The sequence below is a fragment of the Dicentrarchus labrax genome, unplaced genomic scaffold (assembly GCF_905237075.1).
Source record: "Dicentrarchus labrax unplaced genomic scaffold, dlabrax2021, whole genome shotgun sequence".
Taxonomy (NCBI): Eukaryota; Metazoa; Chordata; class Actinopteri; family Moronidae; genus Dicentrarchus; species Dicentrarchus labrax.
Genome location: NW_026136708.1, coordinates 3,982,064 through 4,009,254, shown reverse-complemented (window position 1 = coordinate 4,009,254; position 27,191 = coordinate 3,982,064). Strand labels below are relative to the sequence as shown.

At 38.8% G+C, this 27,191-nt stretch overlaps 2 protein-coding genes across 4 annotated transcripts; both read left to right on the top strand.

The window, feature by feature from the left end:
* Positions 1-8,810: 8,810 nt before the first annotated feature.
* LOC127368522 (trace amine-associated receptor 1-like) lies at positions 8,811-23,661 on the top strand. Of its 3 annotated transcripts, none has more exons than XM_051409436.1 (3): positions 8,811-9,226; positions 9,385-9,553; positions 14,084-15,419. In XM_051409436.1, exons 1-3 carry the CDS (start codon positions 9,224-9,226, stop codon positions 14,926-14,928), a joined length of 1,017 nt encoding a protein of 338 aa, XP_051265396.1. In that variant the 5' UTR covers positions 8,811-9,223; the 3' UTR covers positions 14,929-15,419. The 3 variants fall into 3 exon arrangements, with proteins under 3 accessions (XP_051265396.1, XP_051265395.1, XP_051265394.1); XM_051409434.1 differs by lacking the exons at positions 8,811-9,226; positions 9,385-9,553 and adding exons at positions 13,701-13,795; positions 23,210-23,661 and having other exon boundaries at positions 13,915-14,899; XM_051409435.1 differs by lacking the exon at positions 9,385-9,553 and having other exon boundaries at positions 8,813-9,226; positions 13,915-15,419.
* On the top strand, positions 22,036-23,661 carry LOC127368524 (trace amine-associated receptor 1-like). Its single transcript, XM_051409437.1, has 2 exons — positions 22,036-22,105; positions 22,225-23,661. Exons 1-2 carry the CDS (start codon positions 22,046-22,048, stop codon positions 23,236-23,238), a joined length of 1,074 nt encoding a protein of 357 aa, XP_051265397.1. The 5' UTR covers positions 22,036-22,045; the 3' UTR covers positions 23,239-23,661.
* Positions 23,662-27,191: the final 3,530 nt, after the last annotated feature.

The following is a 27,191-nucleotide window of genomic DNA, read 5'->3' as shown; positions in this document are numbered from 1 at the left end:
GAGTAGGTTTTATTATGTATTTTCACATAATCACAAAAGGTTTCATAGTCATTGCACATGAACTTAGAAATACCAAGTAAGTTTTAATAGTGTTGAGTGTTTTGAATCCGCGCATGCGCCTTGTGACACGCATGCGCTTCGTTGTCCGCCAAAACACAAGAAGACGACGACGGCGGTCAGGTTTAATGGAGGCAGGAGCAGCTAAATCATCTTGAAGGTAAGTCATTCAGGGTTTTTCCTGCATATGTAACGGAGTTCAAATATAATATGATCCCACTTGCCATTATCACACATCACGTATCACTGTAGCTTAATTTTACTATGGTCACTAAACGCAACGTACCTGTGGACTTGGGTCGTGCACCCCGGGGGTACAGCAGTCAGACCTTGCTGTCCCCTTGGTAAGTGCACAAGTTATGAGCTCTATGGAGCCAGAACGGTGACTTTAAAATTTGACAAAAACAAAATTGGCATTGAAAACAAAAACAAGTGCTGAAAAAGGAAACATTGGCATTGAAACATTTGTATTGAAAACAGTTGTACTGGCATTGAAACAAGTATTGGCACTGTAAAAAGAAACTTAATTAAAATTAAAATAATTAAAATGTTATTTATTATTTATTGGGATTTTTTTGTATTTTTCAATGACAATCTACTTCTTTTTTCAGTGACAGATTTTTTTACAATTTCAGTTTTTTTTCAGTGTCACTAATTTTCAGTTTAAACTTTCTGTCACTGTTTTGGCGTTGAGAGGAGGGGTCTGAAGGGAGGGGCAAGTAGAGCGTGGTTTGCATATAATTTGCATATCGGCATACTCGCCGTCTGCTCTGAAGCCTCTGGCATGGTGGCATTACTAAAATGTCCTGTTCACCGGGAACTTCCAAACCCAAGTAAAGCCCTATTCGCACGGGACTAGTATTACCTGGGGACCTCTAGTAATTTGTAATAATTGCGGAGGTCGTCTGTGATCTTTTGCAAATCTGCCATGTCCGTAATTTGTAAAGTAAAAATTCCAGCGCAAATTACCTACCATATTTTGCCAAACACAGAGGTCATGTGATAATATTAGTCCCGTGCGATTTGGGGTCAGGAACATTTGCATACAGCAGATCCAAGGTCTTATTGTCTCTGGTGGTGCATGTGACAAACTGGTGGAAGGTTGGGAGTGTGGAAGAGAGAGAAACGTAGTTGAAGTCCCTTGTGATGATGATGAAGGCCTCCGGGTGTTTCGTTTGTAGTCCTGCAGTCACAGTGTGGATGACGTCACACGCTGCTTCTGCTTTCCCAGACGGAGGAATATAGACAGCGATGATGATGATGATGATGATGAGCCCTCTCCTGCTTTGCTATCGGGATGATTCGCTATACTACGAGTTCGTTTACCATCGAAATTACTTTGAAGCTGTTATATTAAGGTAAAAATCTTGCATAGTGTGCCTTTAAAATACAGACTTCACTTATCCCATGCGAAACAGTACGAACAAAACACAGACGTGGTGGGGTAAATACTAAATCACATGAGGTCCCCAGGTAATACTAGTCCCGTGCGAATAGGCCTTTACTTGGGTTTGGAAGTTCCCGGTGAACAGGACATTTTAGTAATGCCACCATGCCAGAGGCTTCAGAGCGAACGGCGAGTATGCAGATATGCAAATTATATGCAAACCACGCTCTACTTGCCCCTCCCTTAAGACCCCTCCTCTCTTTTTACAGTGCCAATACTTGTTTCAATGCCAATACAACTGTTTTCAATACAAATGTTTCCCTTTATTTCTAATTCCCTCGTCTATATTTTGCTCATAATTTGATATGAAGCCTCATTGTTCTCTATTCTGATTCCGTTTACACTGTTTAAATTTTGATTCTGCATTATTCTTGATACATATGACACAGCTCTCTCTCCACAATGTGAATCTAGACCAGCAATGCTCTACTGCTTTTTTGAGGAGAGGAACTGAATCGTAGCGGCAAAAATGCAGGATTTTCTTAATTTAAGATTTAACATAATGGTTCCGATTCTGTATGAAAGATGTGAAATTTTTTAGATCAGAGCAATATTTTCAAATATTTTGACAGCATATTATCAAAAATACATTGGTTTGACAGTGGTACAGTTAATTTTGGTTACATGATTCTGTCGTTTTAATGTAGTATTTCTTGTAGTATTCTGTAGTTTTAATGTATTATTTTGTCTTTGAGTTTTTGTCACTAGTCTATAACTTGAATAAAAACTGCTGTACTATGCACCTGAACATAGATTCACATATATTTTACACGATGTCAGCAGAGAGGAAGCTCAAGAGGACCAGGCTGAGCAAGTCCTGAGGATCTGTCTTCCACACAAGTGAAGAAGATGAAAGTGCATCTGACACTAATGTGTCAATTGTTTTTGAAAGGACTGAGGTACTTGACAACTGTGGAAGTGTTGCAAAGGCCTGTCTCCTGCTCATGGGCATCATTTATGCCATGAACTTGAGTTATCCCCCAAAAACGAGTACACTTTTGAAGTTTTTCAAAAGCTTCTCCTAGAGCTTGATGTCTTTAAGCTGTCCCCGAAAATCCTGTCTCTGCGAAACAAGCTTATAGCTTGAGTGCACATGTTTGACCCATGAGTAGGGGTGGGCGATATGGGCAAAAAATAATATCTCATTATTTTTGGGGATTTTGGCGATAATAATCAGTCGATATCCTTTAAAATGTGATTGGAATTGTCTGAGTTAGGTCTTGTGTCCACCAAACGCGTTTTTAGCGCTGAGAGCGCTCAAAAACTCATTTTCCGAACAGATTTCAACTTGAAGCGCTCTGAGCGCTGCGCTAATAAAACGTCTCCGCTCGTTTCGAAACCAAACCATTTCCATGCCAGAGAGGTAGACCAACGTCTCGGCACTAAATCATCTGAGGTACCGGTAGCTTCAGGGACTGGAGGTGCTTGCATTTTCTCTCTACCATCACAACGCGCTGCTAAACTGTTGTAAGGAGGATGCTAGCGAGAGGTCCTGTGATCACGTCATGTGATCACGTAGGTCCACTAGTCGTGTGACTGAATCCTGCCATGCTGTAGAGATCGTTGCTGCACCGTGTATTGAGTGGATGTGAGGAGTTTCCACGTGTGTTAATATTTTTGGCGAAGTAATTTAAATACTGGATAATGGAAATTTGCACATTGTCAAAACAACAATGACGATATTATCGCAAACGATATATATCGCCCACCTCTACCCATGAGTTGTCCTTTCAAAGAGGGCGCTAAAAGAAAAATACGGCACAGTTGTTTATGTGGCTATTTGTCTATTTTCTTATTTTTCTCTCGTTTTAATGATATAATTTTTATTTTAACTTGTTGCACTGTATTAAACATGTGGCCATGTGGAGTGGTTTTGGGGACAAAAGAAAAGAAGTTAGATCAGCATTTTCAAGTTAAACCAGAGGTTCTCAACTGGTGGGTCATGGGTTCATTTTCAATGGGTCAAGGATGTGGGCATGAAAAGAGCGAGGGGCGAAATATCGCACTTTTTAGTGTCAAGATGCTCTGCTTTTTGTAGGATATTACTCAAGATACAGAAACAGACGTTTAGAACCTCAGGGCAAAACACTGTTCATTGAGATGAAACGTTTTAAGATGAAACGAATAATAAGCATGTCTTTTAAGATGCACTGAAGGTTCCTGAAGCATGTCAAATGTTTTTTTCGAGAGTTTAAGGTTAAAAAGCCTATTCAAAAGATAGGCTACATATGCTCTATGCAAACAGTTCCTGAACTTGTCCTTGTGCCTTTAACAAGCTACCTCAAACCCATTTTAGCCACCCTAAGATGAAATTTCTGTCATCATCGACTCACCCTGATGCCGATAGAAGGACTGAAGTTTTGTCAACATTCATGCTCTTCTGGGAGTTTGCCGAGATGTTTGTTTCTCACAAAAACTGCGGTGAATGGCAACTTGGCTTCAAACATCCAAAAAATGTCATGAATCAAGAAAATGTCTCCATACTGCTCATCTGAAGTAATCCATGTGTCCTGCAGCTTACACATTCCTAGATGTTTTGAAAAAAACATAACAAAATTGTGTTTTGGCTTTGTTTGCTCTGCTTTGCTTCCTCTGTGGTGCTGCGAGTACACGGATGGGCTGGCTGGAAGTTAGTAGTGTGTAAGTTTGTGTGCGGCGTTGTAAGGAGCACGCATAGGAAGAGCAGCAGAGCAAACAAAGCTGAAAACACAAGTTTGTAATGTTTTTTTTACAAATGTCTTGGCATGTGTGAGCTACAGGACACTGGATTACCTCAGACAAGCAGTATGGAGACATTTTATTGATTATTGATGTATTTCAATAATTCAGACGAATTTCAAAGAACACGCAATATGTTTGAATTAATTCAAATAAAATATCTATCAAGGCATGGTACAAATGTGTGACACCATTCAGGAAAACATAACAGATAACTGTTAACTAACTATATAACTATAATAGGTTAAGACGTTTGCTCTTACCATACCAATGGGCCACATATCTGTATATCCTTGCATATAGGGAGACCCTCTGCTGTCCGAAGCCGCCAGGGAGTTGGAACATGACAGTGCTGATTGTGGCAGTAGGGCGGGACAGTCATGGGGAGAACAAATATCTACGATATCCTCCCTACCACTGAGTATTGAAGCATGAATGAAGACCTGGTCGATATCACCGTCACCATGGATAATATACCGTCCAACGATAAACAGTATCTTGCCAGGGGTTCCCTGGTAACTGTTGCGTGTTTCAGGGGGCTTCTCAGAAAGGGACACAGAACCCGGAGCCGAGCAGCTGAGCGCCTCGAAGTGCCGTGGCCAGCTTCACCTCCCCGCCAACAGCACAGACAGCTGGTCAGCAACTATTTTCCCCCTCAGCAGCCCGCAATGGTGAGACACAAGGGTATGGAAGGGTATGGAGTCTGCTGGGTTGACTAACATCCCTCCGATGGACGAAACACTGGCCATGCACCTAAGCTTAATAATGCAGTTGGATGAGGTCTGCAGAACGGCTGATTTCATTCACCGGTTGGGCAAAGGCACCGAGGTGGCAGTCGCTCAGCGTCATCTGTGGCTAACGCTAATGGAGCTTCCCGAGACACAGCGCTCTGAATTTCTCCACCAAGCACTTGAACCCTCTGGGCTGTTCAGACAGGCTCTGGACAGAATTCAGACCCGCAGTGATCAGAGGAAAAAGCAGGAAGAGGCACTGCAGATGAGTATGTCAAGGCGGTCATATACACAACCGAATCCTCCAGGTGACCAGAGACGCTGTCGTCCGCAATCCCACTCCCTCACTCGACACGCAGCTCGGAAGAAACTCTACCTGGAGTATTCTCACCACCAGAACCGCAGCCCCAGCCCCTTTTGTTTTCCTTACAATTGCAATGAGATTATGGTCACTACAACCTATTGGCACAGATATGGAGTTAGAGCAAAACTCTGGCGTATTCATAAAAATATGGTCAATACAAGTAGCTCTTTAAAAATATTCTCCTTCTAATGCACACATTAATTTAATTTTCATTGGACAGCAAGGGGAATTCCAGTCTATGTTTAAGTCTCCCAAAAAATATATTTCATGACTTGTACTACTCACAAGATCCAACATGTCACATATTTTGTCTAAATACCAACTATTAGCACTTGGGGGTTTATAACAGCAACCTATTAATATTGGCTTTAGATGTTTCAAACTAACTTGCAGCCAGAGTACTTCAATTTCTGGTGACATTAAATCCTGCCTAACTTTAACATGTATATAACTTTGAACATAGGTAGCATCCACTCCTCCATATGCATTCCTATCTTTCCTGGAAACATTATATCCATGTATCATCAGTGATGTGTCCTCAAACAGAGTCTAAATGTGTCTTGGATACAGCCAATATATGTAGATTATTTAATAATAGCACATCTTCTACTTCAGTTAATTTATTCCTAATACTACATATGTTTATATGGGCAATTTTAAGACGTTTCTTGGGCAGTTTATGTAACATTTATCAATTATCTTTTTTCTTCCTGTTCATTTTGATGAACCTCGGAGCAACACAAATTACGGTTAACAGCAACATTTAAACATATACACATACATATACTCATGTACACAAATTCACTCATTATTTGTAGTATTTACTACAAATACAACAAATAGTAGTAGGCAACATATTGCCACTCTATCTGTGCAATAATAAGCAAGCTGATTTTCTTTTTAAATTCATATTTCCTTTAATAAACTCGGCAACTCTGAAATTGTTGCACGCTAAATTATTATAATATATTTTTTAGTGCTGCATTCTATAACCAGTAGCAAAATTCATTTTCTGGTATCAACACTGAAACGTATTTACCAGGCCTACTTGCACTCTGCAAAATTTCATTTGCAACAAAATATAAATTGGCCCACATCCAACACAAATAAGGTTTGGTTCCAATTATCATTCACATACCACAAGGCAAAACAAAAATTAGGCCATTCTTAGGCCTATTAGGCCAAAATTGAAAATATTTTTCTAAATACATTAAAGTATTGTGAAAGTAGTGTAAACACATTTCCCTTTTCTCAGGCCACTTCCATTATTTATGTCTCAAGCTTTTAGTCTCTATTCCAGGTTATTTCTCTAGTGCCTGGCTCAAACCATATCAATCATGTCTTCATTATATATGTATTATTTATCAGTTTGAAGAAGGCTTTAAAGTCACGCTAAGTCTATTTTCCTCATGGAGTATAGTTTTATTTCTTACCACTCTTGGGGGTCCTCGTTATGCATGTCCTCTCCTCTCTTTAACCTACTGACAGTGTCGGTTTAATAGCTTGGTTGAAGAAGGTCTCAATGAGTCATGATTAGTGTTGCTGGATGGATTAGACCATTTTTCACTTCTGCCTGATGTAATTTAATTCTGAGATCCTTGAACTGCGCTCTTCTTTTGGACACTGCTGCTGTTGGAAGATTTTCACTTTCATTCCCCTGAAATGCAGTACTCTCTCTTTCTCTGCTATTTGTAAAATACCTACTTTGGCCAAGTATCTCTGCATTCTGATGATCATCGTTCTTGAACCAGATTTCATTACAAGCCCCACTCTGGGCGCAATGTCCATTTCATGCTGGCAAGGAAGATTTCTATCTTTGAATACCTCAATGCCATGAATTCCGTATGACATCCCTTTTCCACATCTTTCTCAAGGCCAAATTTTCCAACCTTACAGTTTTTTCTCTCAGTTTTTTGTTCTTTTTGGAGTGTGTTTCTCCACACTTTCTCCATTTCATTCATCCTCTCTTACATACTAGAAAGCCCTACTTTTAAGCAATCCAGTTGAGGTTGCAGTTTATGAAATGCTTAATTTATTTCTTCTCTTATTATTGAGCTAACTTAAGCTGATTTCCACACTCACTGTCAGCCTCCATTCCGGTTCTCTCAGGTCTAACAGGGAGGCAGTTGGTGTCTGTTTTTTCTCTTTTCTCTTTCAAAAGTTGTTCCCATAGACCCTTCTTGCGTGTGGGAGGCAATGGTTCTACAGGATGTCCCGGTACACGACGGCGTTGATGTTTCCATCCAACACCACCAATGGCGTTTTTCCTCCATAATGAACACCGGCCGATACCATCACTGAACCACCACCTCAAGTAGTTTCCTGGATGCAGTTATCGTGGAGGTTCTCACCACGTCACCTTTGTCTTCCTGTTTGTCACCTGTTACATTGGAATTTCCCCCTTGGGGGACAAATAAAGGAATATCTATCTATCTATCTATCTATCTATCTATCTATCTATCTATCTATCTATCTATCTATCTATCTATATGGTGAAGGATATAGCGACTCTCATCCATAAAAACAACATGTCGCCAGTGCCCAAGCTCTAATCTTCTGTGCTCCCTAGCCCAGCGAAGTCAAGCAACTCTCTGTTGAACAGTTAGGCATGGACACTTGGTCATTCGTCTTGCTCGGAAAACACTGATGTGTCTTCTTCACAAACAACAAAGGCGGCTTGCTGGCATTTTCCCGATTTCTATGGCACAGATTAATCAGTTGCAGATCATCTCTTATGGTAGTTAGCCGTGGTTGTCCTGGAGATTTTCGTGGTCTCAAATGACCCTCCTCTCGATGATTGAGGATTTTACAGACATTTCCAAGGAAATCAGCAATGTTAGCTTGTTTGTGTCCGTCCTGTCAGAGTGCAAGCACTCTTTGGCGTATTGCCAGTTGTGTCAGACGAGGCATAGCCTAGGGAACTTCTGTGTCACAAATTTGGTTGAAAAATATACAGCCAATTCTGAAAACGTGGACTTACTACATACAGACTTTAAGCAGGAAAGGACAACACAGTGAATGTCTTGCCTTTAATAGTGCCAAACAATTGTTTGAATTGAATGTGTTTAACCTGGGTAACTGGGACACAGTATGCAATCATTGCACCTGGTCAAAGGTGATTACTGATGTGTATAAATAGGAATAAAGAGAGGAATGTGTCTATAAAAAAATTCTTCTAACTTTATGGGCAATAAATGGGCATGCCATAGGTCTGATAGATGATAGTGGAGCTCCTGCTGCTGGAATGGTCTATTGCGTTTATAGACTGTACATTTGGAATTCAAAACAGGTAATTACACTTCAAAAATGAACCACGTTCAAACTATTTTTTTAATTTCAAATAAAAACTGACGGCCCTAGTAGTGTGTGACCTTAAGAAAATAACAATCTGTCTACAGCAATACAGTAAAAAAAACACATTCGCTCCTTGGCAGCATTCCCCGGTGTGTCCCTCACTCCTACACTATTAACTCCCCATCCTTCAAGCTCCCTGTCTGGGTACAGTCAGCTAATAGGACCGCTAACTAGCTAGTGGCAGCAGCTAGTACAGTTAACATATGGAACTTTTGTGGTGTCGGCAAAAAAAGTGTTGTATTATATATTACTCACACTGTTCCTAAGTAATATAGGTCTATGTCTGTATCAGTGCATATGCCCTTTATTTTCCTTCTAAATTAAATGATTGATATCAAAAGTTGCTTCCAAATTGGTAAAACATACTCAAGGATACACAAACTATTATTACTCAGGTGATATGCAAATATGAACGTAGTGTATCTCATCTGATTTGGCAAGAGACATTTGTAATAATTATGGTAATTGGATGAAGGCTTGATTATTTTATTATCAAGTCCTAAAGTTTCTCGCAGTGGCAGAGTGGACACACAAGGACACACATCACCACTGATGGTATGAAACTTGAACTACAAGTCTTTATTGTTATTCAATGTAATGTCTTTGTTTCTTAAGAACATTAATGTTGAGGTTTCACATACTGAAATAAATATTCAAGTATCTTAAAAGCTTTCTCAATGTAGTTTTATAACGGATTTTATTTTTTTTTGCAGGAATCTAAGAGCATGGAACGAGCAGGGACGGCCAATGGGACTTACACTGTTAATGACATACATCCCTGCTATGAAATAGATAATACAACATACATATTTACAAGCAACCCTTCCATTATATGTGTATTATTGTATGTTTTCCTTGGCTCATTGTCTGTTGTCACAATAGGTGGGAACCTTCTTGTAATAATCTCCATCATTTATTTTAAACAGCTCCACATCCCTACTAACTACCTCATCCTGTCTCTGGCTGTGGCTGACCTGCTTGTAGGAGTTGTAGTTTTTCCTTTTAGTATGGCATTCTCTGTAACCTCATGTTGGTATTATGAAGGCTTATTTTGTAAAGTAAGAGGAAGCTTTGATGTTACACTAAGCACATCTTCTATTTTGAACTTATGTTGTATTTCTATTGACAGATATTATGCCGTGTGTCAGCCTCTCACTTATAGAAGTAAAATAAATGATCGTGTCACTGGGATTATGATCCTGGTGAGCTGGGCAGTTGCTGCTCTAATTGGAATTGGCATCATAATTGCAGGTTTTAATCAAGGAAAATGTGAAGAAAGTTGTTTAATTGATGCTCTGATATCCACCACTCTGGCGTGTATTTTCTCCTTTTATATACCAGTCATTATAATGCTTAGTATCTACCTAAAAATCTTTCTCGTTGCACAAAGACAGGCAAACAGCATTCAGAACACAACCTGTCAGAGCACAAAGTCTGGAGGAACTGTCAGTAAGATAGAGAGAAAGGCCACTAAAACTCTGGCTATTGTTTTGGGAGTGTTTCTTTTATGCTGGACTCCTTACTTTCTTTGTATCATCTTTCAGCCTTTAATATCTGATGTGACACCAATTGCCGTGATTGAAACACTTAACTGGCTTACACTGTCAAATTCCATGCTCAATCCATTTATTTATGCTTTCTTTTACAGCTGGTTCAGGTCAGCATTTAGAATTATCATTTCTGGAAAGATATTTCAAGGTGATTTTGCGAACTCAAAACTCCTTTGACTTGATTCATTCAGTATCATTAGAATACGATTTTAATTGGAGAATAAGAATCAGAAAAAACTGAGTCATATTCCTTGTATGTGTGCACATACCTGGCCAATACAAGTAATTATGATTCTAATTGGAGGATAATGATAAAGGCTTCAACAATAAAGACATTACACCACTATTGTATTGTTCACTGCCTGAGCAAAATGTACTGTATATACATTGGTATTTTTCATTTAACAATACTTAAACAATACTTAATTTAAACACAATAACACATAACAGATGACAGATCAGATTGGAATCTACAGAAGTTATAATCTCAATGTTTTGCAAAGCTATTTTACAAACTTAGTTTATTTCACTGGCCTACATTACTAAATTATCAGGCAGGTAATTAGGTAACAAATGTCATTATATCACTAGTATGGTTTTGCTGAAGTCATCATACTTGACTTTGCACAACTGAAAAACATTAAAGATTCCTTCTTCACACATTAAAAATGTTTCAAGTCTGTCTTTAGAAAGAAATCAAATGCCTGTATGTCATTTTTCAAGTTTATTGATTGCTGTATCATTTCTCCTCTCTATACTGCCTCTGTAGTGGGTATTGCAACTAAACTGTAAATTAGGTGGGCAAAATCCATAATTGCTGCAAAATGTACTTTAAAGTTTATATAAAGTCAATGTCGGAGTAAGTCAAATCAAGTTGGTATCCTCTAAAGTTAGGGACGAGTAAATCTTTCATTCTACATATGAGTATATGAGTATTGTTTTAAGACTGGAAATAATCTGAAGCAATCCTTTAAAGGACCAGTGTGTAGGATTTAGTGCCATCTAGCAGTGAAATTGCAGATTGCAACCAACTGATACCCCTCGACTTAACCCAACGTGTAGGAGACAAAAAGCCCTATCTGGAGACAGTGCTTGGTTTGTTCATTGTGGGCTGCTGTAGAAAGGACATCAGAGGGAACACCAGAAAAGATTTCCATAAAATATGATCCAGTTTCACCCAATTTACTGATAAAGTTGTCTTTCTGTACAAGTGATAAAGTTGTGTCTTTGTACAGTAAACAGTGAGGCCTGACCCCCAGAAACACTCGGCCCTGGTAGCGGCCCATGTTGTTGCAAGCTAGCCAACCAATGAATCGTTGCTCTGTGTCGCTTAAAGTTGAAGATTGATTTACGGATGAATGTCATGATATAATTATTTGAAATTGGGTAGTTCATGCTTACATAAGCACACGTCACATTTTGTTATACAAGTAGAAAAAAAGATTGGATTTAAATGTAAAAATACAAAGAAATCTAGTTTTTCGAAAAAATATTGCCATACATTGTTAAATAGGCATTTCAGATTTTTCATTTCATCTGGACATCAATGTTTAATTGGTTTAGTCGTGTCTATGACATGACATTTATTCAATGCTCACTGTAGTCCTCAAAACTGTTCAAAATGTGCAAATGTTCATATATAAAAACAAATTGATACTGTAAGACAAGTATGTTTACAAGATTATATGATCCAACTAGACTGTCACAGCCTCCTTGACTGATTTTATGTTGATGATTATATTTTTCAGAACTGCTGACGAGTCGTGAGGGTCAGACTTTTAAATTAATTGCCTGAAAACATTTTACATCACACAAGGTGCTTATTTTCTTTGCATTACATGAAAACATTGCAACTCACTATAATTGCTGAATGACTGGGAGCCCTAAGCAGTCTTGAGGGATCACACCCCCCCCCTTTAAAAAAACTCAAGCAAAGTGTTTTTACTCATGTTGGCTAGCAGTAATATGAACACAACACATGCAGATCAAGTACCTAATTGGGTGATGACAGACTGATGACCTCAGGCAAATTCAATGAATATGGTTCTTCTGACCACTCAAAGCGCGATTACACTACATGCCCAATCACCCATTCAGATACATTCATAGAGTAATGAGCCACCATAAACGGAAGCTAACATTCATACACATACATCCACCAATAAGCATCATTGGTAGCAATTTGGGGTTCAGTATCTTGCTCAGGGCCCACAAAATGCACCAGAAGGAGTCGGATTAAATCGTCAACCTTCTGAATAGTGGATAACCCGCTCTACCTCCTGAGCTACAGCCCCTGTGTGTTGTAGTGTTCTGTTGTTGATAGGATCATATTGGACCTTGTGTTGAAGTTGCACAGAGAGAAGGGAGAATGACAGAAAGAAAACATAACATGGTGTGGTGCTACTTTTCACCTGAAAAGTGCCGCACAGCAGCAACAGGAGCAACCACGTCAAACATTTGAAAACAACACACCCTATATAGGGTAAAACAATTGCTAAATAGATATTGCCATTAAACTTGCCCTGCCCATGTGTGATACATTTGGTATCAATGGCCTGTATGTGCCATGTGATTTGTCTTCAAATGTAATGAATTGTTTTTTTCTAAAAATGACCATTATTTTGAAAAATCACATACCCATATTAAAAAATGACAGATATCAGTATTGGTAAAATTGTATCAAAAAATAAGTATTATATCTAATATAAAAACATTTGTATCCCCTATCACTACCCTGCAGCAAATGTTCCCCTACCCATAGACCGCAGGAATGTCGGGCCAGGGATGTAGCAGTCTGATACAATATTTTTATGAATAAAAGCCTGAGTATCTGTTTTTTCCAAATTGTTGTTCGCTAGTCTTTAATCTGTACGTCTTTGTGTAAATAGGCTTGGCCTGTGTGTGAATTTTAGTGCCAGACTAGAGGGGTTGGTCTGAGCATGTGTATTTCAATAAGTGAGTCATGCATGTAGTTGTTTGTGGTGTCAGACTAAAATGTGTTATATAATGTTACTCATTACTCACTAATACTCATACTGTAACATCACAAAGTGAGTAAGCTCTCCAGCTCAAGTTCAATGAGTACAGTGGCTGTAACTGTGTTGTCTGACAGAAAAATAAATATTTAAATCTGAAAAGGGAGCCCTAGCCTTCCATTTTTTAGGGATGATAAATGGCCAAGAGATATTTTCCTTATGCCAAAAGAAGCCCATTTGTGGTTACAATAAGTGCTTTGTATTGCTTATGTTTACAGCATAGCAGATCTTAAATGAGCTTTCTAGTAAAATCAATTTATAAAAAATAAATTGTATGCCTGAAAAATCATTTCACCTGGCAATGACAAAAGCCATTTTTTTCTCATTCTTGACCAGTCCTGGTCTTGACTACAACCCTGACAATTAGTGTGTTATTTATATCACATTCAAACATGAATCTAGTGTATCTCATCTGATTGGGCAAGAGATCTTTGTATTCATTATGGTAATTAGATGGAGGCTTGATTATTTCATTATCAATGCCAAAAGATTCTCGCAGTGGCAGAGTGGACACACAAGGACACACATCACCACTGATGGTATAGAACTTGAACTACAAGTCTTTATTGTTATTCAATGTAATGTCTTTGTTTCTTAAGAACATAAATGTATCTAAAAAGCTTTCTCAATGTAGTTTTATATTGGATTTTCTTTGCAGGAATCTAAGAGCATGGAACGAGCAGGGACGGCCAACGGGACTTACACTGTTAATGACATACATCCCTGCTATGAAATAGATAATGCAACATACATATTTACAAGCAACCCTTCCATTATATGTGTATTATTGTATATTTTCCTTGGCTCATTGTCTGTTGTCACAATAGGTGGAAACCTTCTTGTAATAATCTCCATCATTTATTTTAAACAGCTCCACATCCCTACTAACTACCTCATCCTGTCTCTGGCTGTGGCTGACCTGCTTGTAGGAGTTGTAGTTTTTCCTTTTAGTATGGCATTCTCTGTAACCTCATGTTGGTATTATGAAGGCTTATTTTGTAAAGTAAGAGGAAGCTTTGATGTTACACTAAGCACATCTTCTATTTTGAACTTATGTTGTATTTCTATTGACAGACATTATGCCGTGTGTCAGCCTCTCACTTATAGAAGTAAAATAAATGATCGTGTCACTGGGATTATGATCCTGGTGAGCTGGGCAGTTGCTGCTCTAATTGGAATTGGCATCATAATTGCAGGTTTTAATCAAGGAAAATGTGAAGAAAGTTGTTTAATTGATGCTCTGATATCCACCACTCTGGCGTGTATTTTCTCCTTTTATATACCAGTCATTATAATGCTTAGTATCTACCTAAAAATCTTTCTTGTTGCACAAAGACAGGCAAACAGCATTCAGAACACAACCTGTCAGAGCACAAAGTCTGGAGCAACTGTCAGTAAGATAGAGAGAAAGGCCACTAAAACTCTGGCTATTGTTTTGGGAGTGTTTCTTTTATGCTGGACTCCTTACTTTCTTTGTATCATCTTTCAGCCTTTAATATCTGATGTGACACCAATTGCCGTGATTGAAACACTTAACTGGCTTGCACTGTCAAATTCCATGCTCAATCCATTTATTTATGCTTTCTTTTACAGCTGGTTCAGGTCAGCATTTAGAATTATCATTTCTGGAAAGATATTTCAAGGTGATTTTGCGAACTCAAAACTCCTTTGACTTGATTCATTCAGTATCATTAGAATGTGATTTTAATTGGAGAATAAGAATCATAAAAACTGAGTCAATTTCCTTGTATGTGTGCACATACCTGGCCAATACAAGTGATTATGATTCTAATTGGAGGATAATGATAAAGGCTTCAACAATAAAGACATTACACCACTATTGTATTGTTCACTGCCTGAGCAAAATGTACTGTATATACATTGGTATTTTTTATTTAACAATACTTAAACAATACTTAATTTAAACACAATAACACATAACAGATGACAGATCAGATTGGAATCTACAGAAGTTATAATCTCAATGTTTTGCAAAGCTATTTTACAAACTTAGTTTATTTCACTGGCCTACATTACTAAATTATCAGGCAGGTAATTAGGTAACAAATGTCATTATATCACTAGTATGGTTTTGCTGAAGTCATCATACTTGACTTTGCACAACTGAAAAACATTAAAGATTCCTTCTTCACACATTAAAAATGTTTCAAGTCTGTCTTTAGAGAGAAATCAAATGCCTGTATGTCATTTTTCAAGTTTATTGATTGCTGTATCATTTCTCCTCTCTATACTGCCTCTGTAGTGGGTATTGCAACTAAACTGTAAATTAGGTGGGCAAAATCCATAATTGCTGCAAAATGTACTTTAAAGTTTATATAAAGTCAATGTCGGAGTAAGTCAAATCAAGTTGGTATCCTCTAAAGTTAGGGACGAGTAAATCTTTCATTCTACATATGAGTATATGAGTATTGTTTTAAGACTGGAAATAATCTGAAGCAATCCTTTAAAGGACCAGTGTGTAGGATTTAGTGCCATCTAGCAGTGAAATTGCAGATTGCAACCAACTGATACCCCTCGACTTAACCCAACGTGTAGGAGACAAAAAGCCCTATCTGGAGACAGTGCTTGGTTTGTTCATTGTGGGCTGCTGTAGAAAGGACATCAGAGGGAACACCAGACAAGATTTCCATAAAATATGATCCAGTTTCACCCAATTTACTGATAAAGTTGTCTTTCTGTACAAGTGATAAAGTTGTGTCTTTGTACAGTAAACAGTGAGGCCTGACCCCCAGAAACACTCGGCCCTGGTAGCGGCCCATGTTGTTGCAAGCTAGCCAACCAATGAATCGTTGCTCTGTGTCGCTTAAAGTTGAAGATTGATTTACGGATGAATGTCATGATATAATTATTTGAAATTGGGTAGTTCATGCTTACATAAGCACACGTCACATTTTGTTATACAAGTAGAAAAAAAGATTGGATTTCAATGTAAAAATACAAAGAAATCTAGTTTTTCGAAAAAATATTGCCATACATTGTTAAATAGGCATTTCAGATTTTTCATTTCATCTGGACATCAATGTTTAATTGAGCATAGCGTTAGTTCAGGCAGGGCACGAAGTCAGGCTTAGCTTTCAGTTACAGCTATATCATACGATCACAGCTAGTCATAAACATACATCAGCTGATTCCTCTAAGCTTCCCATTGGATACCATGCACAGTCAGCTGACAGCTCACCTGATTTCCTCAAGCATCCAATTGGCTAACATCTACATGGCGCCTTATTTAAGCTGCTTTAGCCTGCCTGCTATCTCTGCTGCTCCTCTACAAGCCTTTTTGCCAGGATGTTGTGTGCGTTACTTGTGGTTTGTCGTTTGTTTCTACTTGTCCTGTCTGCGGTGAGTATGATGGCGGGTCGATTGCATTGTGAAGTCTCAGCAGCGATCTCGGCTGTTGGGGAGAGTGTCGCTTTTGAACAACATCCGCAGTTCTGTCCGGCTGCTCTGGTTCTGCAGGGTCTGCAGAAGGGGGGAGGAATTGCTCCTGCGGCTCCGCTGCGGTCCCGGCTGCAGCTCCAGCTCCGGCGCTGCGCTGCCTTTCAGGGGAGCGTGGGTCCGAGGCGCAGCGGCCGGCTCCACCAGTCTTGCTTGTCAGCTCTGTCCAACATCCGGTTGTCGCTTGCCGTCATGGGTTCAAGGGTCCAGGGTTCGGTTTGGCACGTCAGGCCGGACAGTCTTCCTCCGCAATTGTTTCCCTCTTCGCTGTCGGCAGGTAGAGCGCATGGTCCCACAGGTGCAGCGCTTGACGATGACGTCACAGCAGCTTGTTTGACGGCGTCACATTCCTGCCGAGAATGCTGGGAAGTGCAGTCCCAATCACCATAGGGAAGAACGTGCTGCCTCTCAAAAAAAGGGGGCATGAGAGATAAACCTTCAACCCCAGTAAACGTCCCTGAGCTGGGGAAGGCGCTAAGAAAGCATTCTGTTATAGGGCTGGTTCATGGCTCTTAGCTGGGCTGACTTGGTTGCCAAAACCTACAATCTGTTTTGAAAGAGCTGAGATAGTCGATGCTTTACTGAAGAAAGGATAACAAAAAGGTTCATATTGGTCCATTCATAAATCGCCTTCTCAACAAGCATTAAGGTATAGCTACCAGGGATATTTAGGAAAAAAAAATAAAATAAATAAAAAAAAAAAACAATATTAATTGATCTGCTCTTGCAAAGGCAAAACTAAGGCATAAATAGTTTAACCCCTTCAGACCCTGTGTCCATTACAATGGACGTCACTTGACAGGGGCTTCTTTTTTACTTTCTGCAACATTTAACAGACAAAAATAGGTATGATGTTGTCATATGATGTTGGTATTTTAAGAATTGTTTGGACCCGATGTCCATTGAAATGGACAAGAAAAATAACAATTAAAGGGTTTTGATTAAAAAAATTTTTTTTATTGATTCTCATTTCTGGTTGCATAAAGGATGGGGGAAAAAGTCATTATTATATTTTTCACACTTGGAACATAAGGCGGGTCTGAAGGGTCTACATCCTCTGGCACTTTTTCCTTATTTTATGCTATAATCTACAATGCCATCAGTTGATTAAGGAAGCATGTAGAGGCGCATGGCTAGCCAAGGCAGATGTCACAGATGCATTTAAGTCATGCATTACACCTTCACATTGGCATCTGTTTGGTTTAAATGAAGAGAAATGTACTTCTCAGTTAGGCTCACCTTTGGTTGTTACAGCAGCCCCATATTTGATACCTATCAGAGGCTCTCTGCTGGATTCTTTTAAATAACTGCAACTGCTTTCGTGCTCCATCTCGTAGACGATTTTCTGTTAGTTAACTATCAATTCAAAATCAGACCATGCATTTTTGCTCTTAAATATACCTTTAAACATTAGGTCTTCTGCTAGCCAAGGAGAAACATCAGGCCCTGTAAGGCTAGAGTCTAGGCTTCACTCTAGATAGTGTACTGATGAAAAATTGCATCAAAGAGGTAATGAAAGCAGCAGGCAGTAGTAATTTTCAAAAGAGAACTGCTCTCCTTGCATAGACATCTTAAATTGGCATGTGTGTTATTCCCCAGGGAAGTTCCCCTATATCCAGGCTTCTGGACCTCTCCGATTTATAGAGAACTCCATGATATGGTGAGCTTGGAGAAGGGCTGCAGATCCGAGCCCCAGTCCTGATCTCTTCTGCGTGATATGGTATGGCATCTCCTTCTTTTACAATGAGCAGATAGAATCATCATTTGCCATTAATTATAAAAGACGCAGCATATTGAGTACATATAAATGAATCGAACACTGTGTGCCAGTCCACCCTGGAAGCTTTATGTCAACAGCAAGGTCTAATAGTGTGACTGCTATGATCTACTAGATCACTAATGAACAGCTTTGCTGAGCTTAGAAGACAGAGAGCAGACATGAGGGGCATTTAGGGAAGAGCAATGGATCCTCAAGTTTTTCGGTGTTGGGTACAGAAATAATGGAGATATAATTCATTCAAACATACAGTAGTAGTGGCATGATTGACCTGTATGATAACCACCCTTCCGTAGGTTTTGGGGGGGTATTTTAATAATCAGTGGTTCACAGACATATGGCTAAAATACTGTCATCCTTGCCAGCTAATGCCTCTTCTACCTTTTTTAATGAATGTACATTGTTGTTTCATGTTTCTGTGGGGAAAAGACTGGTCATGGGAACAATCATGTTTTTTCGACAATGAGGCAACTGCCAACATCATTTACAAGGGCGTTCTTCAGTTCCATTCATTAATAGATTTGTAAGACGCCTCACTTGGTTATCTATGTTGGGTAAATTCATTATTAGAGCATCTCATATTCCATGCTTGGATAACAATTGCTGATTTTTGTCCCGTTTGAATCGCAGAATTTCGCCAGCTGTGCCCGGAGGCAGCGCCATCCAGCCTGACTTGCCCCCCATTTTCTCAAACCGTGTTAGAGTAAACACAACCATGCAATATACAGGCTATCTACTGCTCAGTATATGCGATCTGGCTTAGCTAATCTACATTAAAATAACTCATTCAATTCGCATAAATGCAGCATCCGTAGCTCCTGTCTCGACGCTAAGGCTATGGGTATATGTTCATTATCTGCTTACGAACGATACCTCCTGCCTGAGGCCAAGCAAATCTTGATGCTCAAAAGCAATGAGTGCCTTGTAATTTCCGGCTTAAATTCATTAATGTATAGCAAATTTCTGGGGATATCTCTAGTATACTTAGCCTTGTACTTCAACTAGTGTCTGCTTAGACGTATTGGTTTATAGTCCTGCTGGCTCCTCTTACTGGCACTTCCATGTAGCTCATGGAAGGGAGGTTGCCTGGTGTGGTTCTTTGGGGGTCTCTGCTGCCGCTCTCCTTGTCTTAAACCTTTCCATGTATGCACATGGAAGGTTTCCACGTAGGCACGTGGAAGGACAAGGAGGTCCCATACAGAGCCACACCACCAAATATAACCCTCTGTTCGGGAAATATGTTTTTGCTGGTTTAATTTAAATACACTCTAGCATAACTTCTGAGGGATCTCTTTATTAATCCTCAGCCAAGTTACTTAACTAGTATCTGCATAAATTATTGGCTTTATTACTGTTATTTATTTCTTACAAAAATTTGCGCTGCTGGCTCCTCTTACCGGCACTTCCATGTAGCTCATGGAAGGGAGGTTGCCTGGTGTGGTTCTTTGGGGGTCTCTGCTGCCGCTCTCCTTGTCTTAAACTTTTCCATGTATGCACATGGAAGGGCAGGGAGGTGTGCTCTCCCTGCCTTAAGGTTTTTCACGTAGGCACGCGGAAGGACAAGGAGGTCCCAGAACAGAGCCATACCGCCAAATGTAATTCTGCTTGGAATATAAGATATTTTGACGAAAGTGGTCCTGATTGAAATTGGTTTAGTCGTGTCTATGACATGACATTTATTCAATGCTCACTGTAGTCCTCAAAACTGTTCAAAATGTGCAAATGTTCATATATAAAAACAAATTGATACTGTAAGACAAGTATTTTTACAAGATTATATGATCCAACTAGACTGTCACAGCCTCCTTGACTGATTTTATGTTGATGATTATATTTTTCAGAACTGCTGACAAGTCGTGAGGGTCAGACTTTTAAATTAATTGCCTGAAAACATTTTACATCACACAAGGTGCTTATTTTCTTTGCATTACATGAAAACATTGCAACTCACTATAATTGCTGAATGACTGGGAGCCCTAAGCAGTCTTGAGGGATCACACCCCCCCCTTTAAAAAAACTCAAGCAAAGTGTTTTTACTCATGTTGGCTAGCAGTAATATGAACACAACACATGCAGATCAAGTACCTAATTGGGTGATGACAGACTGATGACCTCAGGCAAATTCAATGAATATGGTTCTTCTGACCACTCAAAGCGCGATTACACTACATGCCCAATCACCCATTCAGATACATTCATAGAGTAATGAGCCACCATAAACGGAAGCTAACATTCATACACATACATCCACCAATAAGCATCACTGGTAGCAATTTGGGGTTCAGTATCTTGCTCAGGGCCCACAAAATGCACCAGAAGGAGTCGGATTAAATTGTCAACCTTCTGAATAGTGGATAACCCGCTCTACCTCCTGAGCTTGCTAAGTTGCACAGAGAGAAGGGAGAATGACAGAAAGAAAACATAACATGGTGTGGTGCTACTTTTCACCTGAAAAGTGCCGCACAGCAGCAACAGGAGCAACCACGTCAAACATTTGAAAACAACACACCCTATATAGGGTAAAACAATTGCTAAATAGATATTGCCATTAAACTTGCCCTGTTAAATAAATGTGTGATACATTTGGTATCAATGGCCTGTATGTGCCATGTGATTTGTCTTCAAACGTAATGAATTGTTTTTTTCTAAAAATGACCATTATTTTGAAAAATCACATACCCATATTAAAAAATGACAGATATCAGTATTGGTAAAATTGTATCAAAAAATAAGTATTATATCTAATATAAAAACATTTGTATCCCCTATCACTACCCTGCAGCAAATGTTCCCCTACCCATAGACCGCAGGAATGTTGGGCCAGGGGTGTAGCAGTCTGATACAATATTTTTATGAATAAAAGCCTGAGTATCTGTTTTTTCAAAATTGTTGTTCGCTAGTCTTTAATCTGTACGTCTTTGTGTAAATAGGCTTGGCCTGTGTGTGAATTTTAGTGCCAGACTAGAGGGGTTGGTCTGAGCATGTGTATTTCAATAAGTGAGTCATGCATGTAGTTGTTTGTGGTGTCAGACTAAAATGTGTTATATAATGTTACTCATTACTCACTAATACTCATACTGTAACATCACAAAGTGAGTAAGCTCTCCAGCTCAAGTTCAATGAGTACAGTGGCTGTAACAGTGTTGTCTGACAGAAAAATAAATATTTAAATCTGAAAAAGGAGCCCTAGCCTTCCATTTTTTAGGGATGATAAATGGCCAAGATATTTTTTCCTTATGCCAAAAGAAGCCCATTTGTGGTTACAATAAGTGCTTTGTATTGCTTATGTTTACAGCATAGCAGATCTTAAATGAGCTTTCTAGTAAAATCAATTTATAAAAAATAAATTGTATGCCTGAAAAATCATTTCACCTGGCAATGACAAAAGCCATTTTTTTCTCATTCTTGACCAGTCCTGGTCTTGACTACAACCCTGACAATTAGTGTGTTATTTATATCACATTCAAACATGAATCTAGTGTATCTCATCTGATTGGGCAAGAGATCTTTGTATTCATTATGGTAATTAGATGGAGGCTTGATTATTTCATTATCAATGCCAAAAGATTCTCGCAGTGGCAGAGTGGACACACAAGGACACACATCACCACTGATGGTATGAAACTTGAACTACAAGTCTTTATTGTTATTCAATGTAATGTCTTTGTTTCTTAAGAACATTAATGTATCTAAAAAGCTTTCTCAATGTAGTTTTATATTGGATTTTCTTTGCAGGAATCTAAGAGCATGGAACGAGCAGGGACGGCCAACGGGACTTACACTGTTAATGACATACATCCCTGCTATGAAATAGATAATGCAACATACATATTTACAAGCAATCCTTCCATTATATGTGTATTATTGTATGTTTTCCTTGGCTCATTGTCTGTTGTCACAATAGGTGGAAACCTTCTTGTAATAATCTCCATCATTTATTTTAAACAGCTCCACATCCCTACTAACTACCTCATCCTGTCTCTGGCTGTGGCTGACCTGCTTGTAGGAGTTGTAGTTTTTCCTTTTAGTATGGCATTCTCTGTAACCTCATGTTGGTATTATGAAGGCTTATTTTGTAAAGTACGAAGAAGCTTTGATGTTACACTGAGCACAGCTTCTATTTTGAACTTATGTTGTATTTCTATTGACAGATATTATGCAATATGTCAGCCTCTCACTTATAGAAGTAAAATAAATGATCGTGTCACTGGGATTATGATCCTGGTGAGCTGGGCAGTTGCTGCTCTAATTGGAATTCGCATTATAATTATTGGATTTACTCAAGGAGAATGTGAAGAAAATTGTTCAAATAATGCTGTAATATCAACCACTCTGGCATGTATGTTCTCCTTTTATATACCAGTCATTATAATGCTTAGTATCTACCTAAAAATCTTTCTTGTTGCACAAAGACAGGCAAACAGCATTCAGAACACAACCTGTCAGAGCACAAAGTCTGGAGGAACTGTCAGTAAGATGGAGAGAAAGGCCACTAAAACTCTGGCTATAGTTTTGGGAGTGTTTCTCTTATGTTGGACTCCTTTCTTTCTTTGTATCATCTTTCAGCCTTTAATATCTGATGTAACACCAATTGCCGTGATTGAAACACTTAACTGGCTTACACTGTCAAATTCCATGCTCAATCCATTTATTTATGCTTTCTTTTACAGCTGGTTCAGGTCAGCATTTAGAATTATCATGTCTGGAAAGATATTTCTAGGTGATTTTGCTAACTCAAAACTCCTTTGACGTGATTTGATCATTACTGTTTAATTGGAGAATAATGATTAAGGCCGAAACAATGAAGATTGAAATTTCACTACTATTATACTGTTCACTACCTGAGCTAAATGTAATGTATATATACTAGTATTTCTTAGTCAACAATACTTAACAATACTTAATTTCAAAACAATAGATATAGATCAGATTAGAATCTAAAGTACCTGCATCAAAGACAGTACTTAAATATGGACTGACAGGTAATTAAGTAACAGATGTCATTATATCACTAATATGGTTTTGATATTGATTGCTGTATCATTTCACCTCTTTCTGCTGTCTGTGTAGTATGTTCTACATGGCCAAAATCCATAATTGCTGCAACACTGTACTCTAAAGTACATTTAGCCCCCTGTACTGTACAATGAATCTAAACAGTGAACACAATAACTGGAGGAAGTTTGTGTAAAATTTGTGATTTGGATTAATTCTGAGCATATTATTTCCTGTGAATGATATGAGTTTTCCTGATATTTTTAGGAACTTTTTATGCAATTATCTGTTGTTATGTATTTTCTTAGATTTTAACATATATATATATATATATATATATATATATATATATATATATATCATATATCATAAATACATAATAGGCTTCTTTTTGACGAATTCTTTGTTTTCTTCTCATTGTTCTATTAGCTCTTTGGTTGTTTTAACTGTTTCTCAGAGAGTGAAGGCTCTGTGACTATAGCTTGTGTTCAGATCAAACTATTTCATTTAGTTTTATTGACATAAATTAATGAAATGCTGAGATATAGACCTACTTTATATATTTTTAAAATCAAATTAAGAGGGCCTCGTAACCCCCTGTGAAGCTTTGGTGACCCATAATGGGGGTCCCGATCCCCAGGTTGGTAACTATGGCTTTAAAGAACCAGAAACTGCTATAAACTAACCAACTGAAAGCCTTATCTTGAGGCTTTGTTTGTTGTGGACTCCATGGAAGAGGACCCGTTCCCTCTTTAGATAAAACAGCTCATTCTAAGGTTACAAAAACATAACGATTCTTATTTTCAGGTGATTATACACTAATGAAAATATACCTATTAATATCATGTTCCATTTTTGCCAATAGATCCTCCTGAATGTTACACACCGGACCTTTAAGACTTGTAAAACTGCTGAAGAAATAAAGTACTCAAAACAGCTTAAAACCACTACTTTTTCTGCACATTGGTAACAAAAGAATGTATGAATATCTAAATACATTACACTGTTTTGAAAATGGTAAGCAGCAAATATAGGAACACAACACACAGATATAATGTAAAGAAAGCTTTTTGGTGTAATCTTTTTTATATTAATTTTTTTTTTAAATTTTGTTTAAAGGTCCAGTGTTTAACATTTAGAAGGATATATTGGCAGAAAAGGAATATAATGTTCATAGTTATGTTTTCATTAGTGTATAATCACCTGACTGTAGGAATCGTTTTGTTTTTGTTACCTTAGAATGAGCTGTTTTATCTAAAAATGCCACGGGTTGCCTTTCGTGGAGTTCACCATGTTTAACTTCCATACATGTTTCTACAGTAGCCCAGAGCAGACTAACCAAACACTAGCTGTACATAGGGCCTTTTGCGTTTCTCCTACAGAATTCACAGACCATTATTCCCAGGTTCTAAAATACAGGTTCCAGCCGTGTTCAGTTAGTTGCAATCTCCAACTTCCCCTCTAGATGCCACTAAATCCTACACACTGGTCCTTTAAGTACTTAAAATTACAGTTAGTCCGCAAGAGTTCAGTCCTGGGTGATTTAGTAACACCTGTAGTTATTGGTGGTAACAGCAAGTGCAGTTTAATACTACAGGTCCCAGAATGCTGGGGGTGGCAAAACAAATAATTGCTGTTTTATTAAATGGTAAATGGACCTGTACTTGTATAGCGCCTTTCTAGTCTTCCGACCACTCAAAGCACTTTTACACTAAGTGAGACATTCACCCTTTCACACACATTCACTCAGTGATGGCAAAGTCCATCGAACAGAAACTAACATTCATACACATTCACACACCGATGCATGGCATCGGGAGCAATTTGGGGTTCAGCTCAAGGATACTTTGACATGTGGTACCAGGAGCTGGGGATCGAACCCACAACCTTCCGATTAAGGAGCAACCCGTTCTGCCTCTGAGCCACAGCCACCCCTGAGGTTAAGTTTAAGAATTAAGAATTTTTACCTACACTCAGTCAACCATTGGGATGGGTATCGTTTAAATTGAACAAATTTTAAATGTTAACAGAATTTTGGGGCGCCCTGGTAGCTCACCTGGTATCATGTACCAAGGATTAGTCCTTCTGCAGGGGCCATGGGTTAATTCCGACCTGTGGCCCTTTGCTGCGTGTCATGCCTTCTCTCTCTCTCTCTCTCTCTCTCCTCCTTTTCCGTCTATTTTGAGCCATCCTATTTAATAAAGGGGAAAAAGCCCCCTAAAAATATAGTAATTTAGCAAGTATAATGCCTATATGTTATCAATAGCCTGTAACACTAACAATCTGATATGGCCTCTTCATCAGTCCAGAGGACACTCTGAAACTGTGAATTCCTGAACAACAATTCAGACGATGCTTTGCCTATTTTGCACCCATATTGACAGCTAAACAATCTGCTAGCTAATGGTTACTTATAATCATTAACTCATGTATGTATAAATTGTCGGTGTGGGCTCTAGGCTGCTAACATACATAACATACATGAGGTGGATACAGCAATGAGTTTTTTGAGTTGTAAACTGAATTATATGACTATACTGTGAAACACATCAATGCTGGTGTTAAAATTACATTATTACCAAATTTTAAAATGCATACCTTGTAATACAATGCTGAGATAACATTTATAAATTAAAAAAACAGTGTTAAAGGGGAACTTCAGCAGATTTTTACCCTAGTCTTGATCACTAGAGGTCACCCAGTACTGTCGATAGGAAAAAGAACGACCAGAATTGGTTCTAGCAAACTGGAGATCCTGCAGCTAATGGCCAGAGCTCCCAGTTACTTATAATACACTTTTTGGGGGCATATCCTAAAGAGTGCCTTTTGCTCCTCTTAACAGACACAAAATGCAATTAAAATGTCTGTGCAACATGATCAGGGCCCTTACATGACAACAACATGCCTTTTCAACTCATACGTTGAAACACAACGCGAACCATTTTTTCTCCACAGTAGATCAACACACGTTATTCTTACTCCAAGCTTATTTCCTTGTGAACACCTCCGATATCCACTCTCTTCTTCTTCTGCGTTTACCTGCAACAAGTGAAATCCCACGGGACTTCAGCGCGAGAGCAGTCCCACGCTGAAGTTGAAGCTGAAGTCCCGTGGGATTTCCCTTGTTGGAGGGAAACGCAGAAGAAGAGATTGTTGCAGGAAGTGTGCAAATCGGAGAGTAGCGTGTGAAGACATGGACATTTTTGAGGGGGAAATAAAAACAATTTCGTCGCGAAGGCATTAGCTCCGTGATCGATTATTCTGGGCTTTCGGTGAAGCGAGCGGTCGAAAAACAGGTAGGCGACAGTACTGTTTTGTACGGTTTCTGCACAACGTATGAGTTGAAAAGGCATGTTGTTGTCACGTAAGGGCCCTGAGCATGTTGCACAGACATTTTAATTGCATTTTGTGTCTGTTAAGAGGAGCAAAAGGCACTCTTTAGGATATGCCCCCAAAAAGTGTATTATAACTAACTGGGAGCTCTGGCCATTAGCTGCAGGATCTCCAGTTTGCTAGAACCAATTCTGGTCGTTCTTTTTCCTATTGACAGAACTCAGTGACCTCTAGTGATCAAGACTAGGGTAAAAATCTGCTGAAGTTCCACTTTAATGCTGACTCAGCATTCGCAATCACATGTTCTTCCACAGAAATCTTCTGCCGTGGTTTTTTTGGCACTCCTCCTTTTGGAACTCCTTCCACATTTTTCA